This window comes from Arachis duranensis, chromosome 10, assembly GCF_000817695.3.
Source record: "Arachis duranensis cultivar V14167 chromosome 10, aradu.V14167.gnm2.J7QH, whole genome shotgun sequence".
NCBI lineage: Eukaryota > Viridiplantae > Streptophyta > Magnoliopsida > Fabales > Fabaceae > Arachis > Arachis duranensis.
Window position 1 is genome coordinate 6434600 of NC_029781.3, and position 7092 is coordinate 6441691.

Sequence of the window (7092 nt, forward strand, 5' to 3'; positions counted from 1 at the left end):
TCTAGTCTAGTTCATTCGATTTACTTAGAAAAGTAATTAGGGAGATCCATATAACATTTTTTCATAACCATAATTTTTTATTCATTTGATAATTTAAATAATTATCAATAACTTTACATTACTCATATACGGTTTTTACCTTATTCGATTCTCCATATTTATGGATACACTAAATTTTCGTATTCATTTTTTTTGTTTTAGTTAAATTTAAAATTTTAAACATTATTTTAGATTAGTAGCATATACGAACAAAAAATTATTAATTTCTAAAAAAATCGATGTAGTTTAAAATTGTTCATTTGAAACTAATACATTATTTTTATAAAAACCAACACATTTAAATTAGTATTCAAACAAAAAAAATTAGTATTAAAAAAGAATAGAAAATTATAAAAAAATTAAAAATTTTAATAAATTTTATTTGAACATATATAATTAAAAATTTAAATGTGTTGGTTTATATAAATATAATGAGTTGGTGGTTTTAAATGGACAATTTTAATTCACTAATTTTACGTAAATTCATATATTTTTCTAAAAATTAGTAATTTTTTACGTGTACACTAATAATTTAAAATTGATGTTTATCTCTATTGTAATTTGAAACCATTTATTTTAAATAGTTCAGTACAAATAAACATAAAAAAAGTTATTAATCGGATCAAATATTATTTTCTCCAAGAGAACCTATTTAGTTTATTTAATAGGATAAAATATTATTTTGGTTCTCAATGTTTTGACCAAATTCTAATTTGGTCCTTAATGTTTCAAACGTCATACTTCAATAAAAAAAATTTCAAATCTCCTATTTCAATCCCAAAAAATATTTAAGTAGATTTAATGTTGTCCCATCATTAAATTTGACACAAACAATTTGCATATTGAATAACTAATAATATTCTATTTCAGTATATAAGTAATATCGATTTACCAACGGTCACTAATATAAAAGTTTTTCTTTTGATTTTGAAGTGTTCATGATTGATTATTAAGATTTAAAATTTTGTACCAAAAAAATGAGAAAAAATGTTATAAAAAGATTTTGGCTATATTTGTTTTAATATATAGGAGAAGATATGACTTAATTAGTAACATTATTAACGTCTATATCACTTATTTTATTAACTATTAGTGTTAAATTTAATAATAAAATTATATTAAATCTGTTTAAAATTTGTTGAAATGAAAATAGTATTTAAAATGTTAAAGGCTAAATTAAAATTTGTTCCAAATATAAAAAACCAAAAATATTACTTTATGAAGAAAAGAGTGTGGCACGATTCTTTACTATATTATATTAATACTTAATAGATATATAAAACTTAGTTCCATTTGTTGTGTGTGGGTTGAATTTCTCAGCCTAAATCATAAAAAAAATAAAAAATAAAAAAGAGTATCAATTTAACAATTATGGTTTCACAGTTTGTAATCTCATAAAATAATGCTAGCCAAAAATTATACAAAAATAATGCACTGAAAAATCATTCATTATTCTCAAACTAATATAAGAAAAATCATGTACCAAAAAGGTCTATTAACCGTGTAATAAGGAAATCAGCCAAACCAAAAACAAAAGGTCATGACAAAAAAAAATATATCGAAAACATAAGGTAAACCATCCAAGAAACCAACGACCAAGCCACCAAGCCTCGCCACCAACAAGGGAAGCTTGTGTCAAGAGGCAGCAGGATGTAATTTCCATAAATCATACCTCGTGGAACGCAAAATTTGGTACACACCTCACAATGCTTTTCATTATAAGCACATGTTACGTAATGCTGGATTTGTTTGATGAGACTAAGACATTAATACATAGATATGGTGGTACATGTCTATTATTTGTTTGCTAAGACACAAATTTTTGAAGGATACGATGACACACAAACATACATAAAATACATGTATTTGGTATCTTTTAAAAAAGATGAGACACAGAGACATATTGATAAAACACAAATATTTACTCTTTTATCCTTAGTAATTTATTCTTGTCCTTATTCCATTGGTGATAATATAAGGATAAAATTGATATTTAGTTTATATTGTGTGTCTTGTCCAATATCACCAAACATAATAAAAAATTTGTGTATCTTTGTGTATATGTCTTTTTGTGTATTTGTGTCTGTGTTAATGTATTTGAAATACAATAAACAAACGCAACCTAAAAGACCACATTCATCTATATTTTTAAATTAATATTTTGATGGTATAGATTTAATATACACCAGTGTACTAGTAAAATACACTGGCACAGGTGAAATTTTTTCTATAATATAATATAATATATAATATAGTTATATTTTAATTTTAATTTTAATATTTTAATTTTAATATAATTAAAAAATGTTATGTTGCACATTTTGATTGTTAAAGTTATAATTATTCATTGATAATGATAATGATATATAAAAGAGATAGAGTGGTTGAAGGAATGAGAGAGATAGATAAAGAGAGAGGGAGGAGGGGAGAACTCTTTAATTTTGGAGAAAAATATTTGATTTTAATTGCAATGAGGAAATGACATATGAGACATTTTGGTTGTAAAATTAGTAGGAAGAAAGATAGAATTCTTTAATTTTGGAGTGAAAAAATTGATTTCAATTGTAATAAGAAAGTGACATGTGACACATTTTAATTGTAAAATTAGATATATATAATAGATATTTTGTATGTTTTTTTTTAGGATTTGAATGATTGTTTATCTTATGTTTTGGTGTTTTTTTTAGTTTTGACGTTCATTTTTAAAAAAAATTAGAATTTGTGCAATAAATAATAAAAGATGAATTAAAATAAAAAGAGGTAATCAATAGTCATTAATTTTGTATTTTTAAAAAATAAAATTTAATAATTAATAATTAGTGATAATTAATTAATATAAAATGTAGTTTAAATATACATGTTGGCTTGTTCTATACCTTTCTTGATTCCCAAGTAGAATTCATGTTAAAAAGATTACTATTTTTATGTTATTAATAACATGGTTGGTTTAGGTTGAACCGTTGAGGCGGTGTCCCTCAACGACGTCCCTAAAAAGTAAAAACGACTAACTCACCGTCCATAGGGGCGCCTGCATTTCAGACCCCTTACACCTTTTCAGCGTGTCAAATAATACTGGAACGCTGAGAGTGATAGTGGCGCAACGCTTTTAGCATCACTCAATACTCATCAGCTTCAGGTGTTGCTTTGCTCACCTCACCTCTCATTCATCCATGCAATGCATTCTTATTCATATTATAATAATGCGATGATGATGATGATGATGATAATATATTTATAATTCTTAAATGCAAAACAAAGATTAATAGCAACTCTAATTCATTACTGTTGTTTTGCGTTTCAACTTCCTATTTTCGCTTTCTCTGTCATTTCCTTGTATTTGGAAACGATGATTCGCTCTTGCGATTCTAACGGAAATTAAAATGGTGTCAATGCAAGATGTTTGATGTTATGTACCAATGTCCCCTCTCCTCTCACGAGAACCAGCAAAATTAAGGAAAACGAGGAAATCGATTGGTGAATGCTTCGTGTAATGGAACTGAATGACATTTTTGGAATCAACTTGCAGCTGAATGTGCAGTATTTGTGTTACTGAAAACGATTTATTGAGTCTTGATGACTCTGATCTTGTTTTCAATTATATTGATTATAAGAAATCAGTTTTGTTGTTGTGACCAGGTTTTCTGCTGTTTTTTACTTTTTTTTTTTCTCTGCATTGTTTGTTGGACTAGAAGAGATAAAGTGTTTCAAAATTACCTAATTATATTGTTGAACAAGATCGTTTGAATTAGCTCGTGCCTCTCAATATTTATGAAATCAAATAACGTCTTATGAACTGCTCTATGCTATATGTATGTCAAGTTTCCAATGCATTTATTGCAATGATTTTTATTGCATTTATTGTAATGGTTTCCAAAGTTAATAATTTTGTAAGCTTCAATGCAATTGGAACTTTGAAATATTTATTTTTCCTTTCAAAGTTCAAGACCTTATCTTAGCCAAACCCACAATTTATTATTTGAAAATAATTGTAATCACATCACATTGCAGGTAAAAACTGAATCATGGCTGATGGTAGTGCTGATCCTTTTCCAGAGTTGGGAAAAGTGTATAGAGTGAAATCTAATCGACAGAACAAGAAAGGAGCTAACGATATCAAATTCAATTCTAAACAAAATGCTGACTCTAGGCAGCCACAGAACCAACCCGGTGGAAGTGCTCCAAGACCTTGGTTTCCTCAGAATTTTGGTTCAAATGCATGGGGAAATCCAAATGCACCTCACAAATTGGTGAACCAGGGCAGTGACAAATCAGCAGGTTTTAACAGCAGCAAAGTGGTGGACAAGAGCAATTCCCAAAAGAACGTGGCATGTGGAAATGGAGTTTATTGTGAAATAAGTGATGAAGAAACCGTTGAAAGTGAGTCTGAAATTGTGTTTGATAGTGATGATGATCTTTCTTTAGATGGCAACGATGAAGATACTCTTGAGATAAGCCATGAAGGGTGCAAGAAAAGCAAGTGGTTCAGAAATTTCTTTGACAAATTAGATAGAATGACCACTGAACAAATCAATTCACAAGAGATGTCATTGCATTGCCCTGCATGCCAAGGGGGTGTTGGGGCTATTGATTGGTACCAAGGGCTACAGCCCCTTCTGATTCATTCAAGGACAATACAATCAAGGAGGGCAAGGCTGCACCGAGTGTTTGCCGACACTTTGGAGGAGGAGTGCAACAGGAAAAGAATTCCATTGAGGGCAGCTAACGAAGCTTATGGTAAATGGGAGGGCCTTGATAAGAAAGTAAAGGATCATGAAATAGTTTGGCCTCCAATGGTTGTCATCATGAATACAAGACATGAGCAAGATGAAAACAATAAGGTATACAACTTCATTGCGTTGTTTTCTAATAGGAGATGGATATAGTCTTACTATTTTGCTTTTATTTATATTTACATCACACTGCTAAAGTATTTGATTCAAAATATTGTTGCATTGAATACTCCAAATTAACAGTTATTTAGTCCCTTGTTTGTCGAATTTAAATTATTATTTTGTGGTTTGACTTATGTGAATTGAATTATAGTGGTATGGAATGGGGAATCAAGAGCTCCTTGATTGCTTCAGTAACTATGCTGCACAAAAGGCTAGGCACTCATATGGTCCACAAGGACACCGGGGGATGAGTATGTTGATTTTTGATGCATCACCAGCAGGTTATTTAGAAGCTGTGCGCCTCCACAAGCATTTCAAAGAGCAGGGAAGGGACAAGGAGGCATGGAACCGATGTCAGAATCCAATTGTTCCAGGTGGGAAGCGCCAACTTTATGGCTACTTGGCTTCTAGAGAAGATATGGATATTTTCAACTGGCACTGTGCAGGTCTTTTTTACTTTCTTTCAACATCATTCTTTATTTCATCTCACCGGTTTCTAATCTTAACTCTTATTATCAGGGTGTTTGGATAACTAAGATGAGACAAAATTGAATTGAACTGAATCTTATACTATTATTTAATTTCAAGTCAAGAAATTGAATTCTAATTGTTGATTTACTTTTGAACTGTATGAAGCAATCTAATTCCTTGAAGAACTGAATTATATGCTGTTAATTTCAAATCAAATAATTAAGTTTTAATTTTTGAATGACTTCATTTCCTAAGAAAGGTTCTGAAATGAATTTAAGATGAACTTGAAATCTCAATTTATTATATTCATACTCTGTGTTTTGCTATTTGTATCTTTTAACTACTGTGGGTATCTACATAACTATTTCAGGAAAGTCAAAATTGAAGTTTGAAATGAGATCATACCAAGGCACAGTAGAGAGCAAGATAAAGCATATAAATGATGATAGTCGATTGCTTGGATATTTTAAGGATAAGATAGCTAAAGAACAATTGAAATCAAAAGTTCTTGAAGAGTCTTTATCTAGAATGACTGGAAAATTACGCATCACAATGGAAGAAAACCGTGTTATGAGGGAGCGTGTTAAAGAACATCATCAAGAGAGCACAGAGGAGGTACCATGTTATGAGACTGAAATTGGACTACTATTATTCTTAGTGTTCATTTGTTTGTCTAAGAAGATAACTTGATTCTTTTCGTGAAACAGCGATACCAACGAAATCCAATTTGAAATGCCTCTGAGTTGCTTGATTGTGATATTGTTTGTCAAAGGAAATGTTAAAAAATTGACACTTTTCTTGGTGATGAATAAAAATTTTCTTCTAGAGCTGATTTTTTTTTCCTACCCCCTTATAATATTGTTTTTCTAGATGGATGCACAAGAGATATTTTTCAAACAGCAACTCCAAATCATAGAGCAAGCTATAGTTTCAAAAGAAGATGACTATGACGTTTTGCAGCAAGCAAGGCTAGAAAAAGGGGTAGAGGAAAACATACATAGGTAATCATCTTGCTTTCCTCTTATTATATTATAAATTATTCTAAGCTTCTCTCAAAATCTGTTTTAGTTTATCACTCTTTTAGTCTTTGATGACACATATTTTCTGTAAGTAATACTAGGTAGTCAATTTTTTTTTTTAGCCAACATCAGCTAATGTTTTACAAATTAGTTTATATACATATATATATAAACCCTAAATCATAAACCCTTACTTGTAGCCTCTAAATTATAAATCTTAAAACAAAATTGACTGATATTAACTAACTAAAAATTGCTTACCCATACTTTTTCTTTCTGTATATAAGGGTATGTCTGGCTATAAGTAAAATTGAGTTGAAAATATTTAACGAATAACTTTGATATATAAAATTTTAGACTTGTATGTAAAAATTTACACCTTAATATACCTTGATGTGTGATCTATTTTGGCATTTCTCAAATCAAATATATTTGTCTGTGTCAACAGTGTTGAGAAAGTCATTGGTTTCCTAAGTGTTGAAGAGAGCAGGATGAAGCAATTTGGGGAGGTGAGAATTAATATTGCAAAAATTTATCATCAGAAGATGATGGCTCTGAGGAAGAAGCAGTTCGAGGAGCAGCTTGAACTTGTGAAGGATTTGGAAAATGAACTGACTCAACTTTTGGACAATGCTTCAGCCATTTCTCAAGAAGAAAACTCTCAGAAATGA

General features: G+C 29.7%; 1 protein-coding gene across 1 annotated transcript; it reads left to right on the top strand.

The window, feature by feature from the left end:
- Positions 1-4061: 4061 nt before the first annotated feature.
- Positions 4062-7092, top strand: LOC107468769 (protein SUPPRESSOR OF GENE SILENCING 3-like). The gene is made up of 5 exons (XM_016088132.3): positions 4062-4877; positions 5083-5377; positions 5773-6017; positions 6273-6403; positions 6870-7092. The coding sequence occupies exons 1-5, from the start codon at positions 4062-4064 to the stop codon at positions 7090-7092; spliced, it is 1710 nt and encodes a 569-aa protein (XP_015943618.1).

Coding starts and splice junctions, on each gene's coding strand:
- LOC107468769 (XM_016088132.3), top strand. CDS start 4,062: ATGGCTGATGGTAGTGCTGATCCTTTTCCAGAGTTGGGAAAAGTGTAT. Junction 5,378..5,772: donor TTTCAACTGGCACTGTGCAG/GTCTTTTTTACT, acceptor TAACTATTTCAG/GAAAGTCAAAATTGAAGTTT. Junction 6,404..6,869: donor GTAGAGGAAAACATACATAG/GTAATCATCTTG, acceptor CTGTGTCAACAG/TGTTGAGAAAGTCATTGGTT.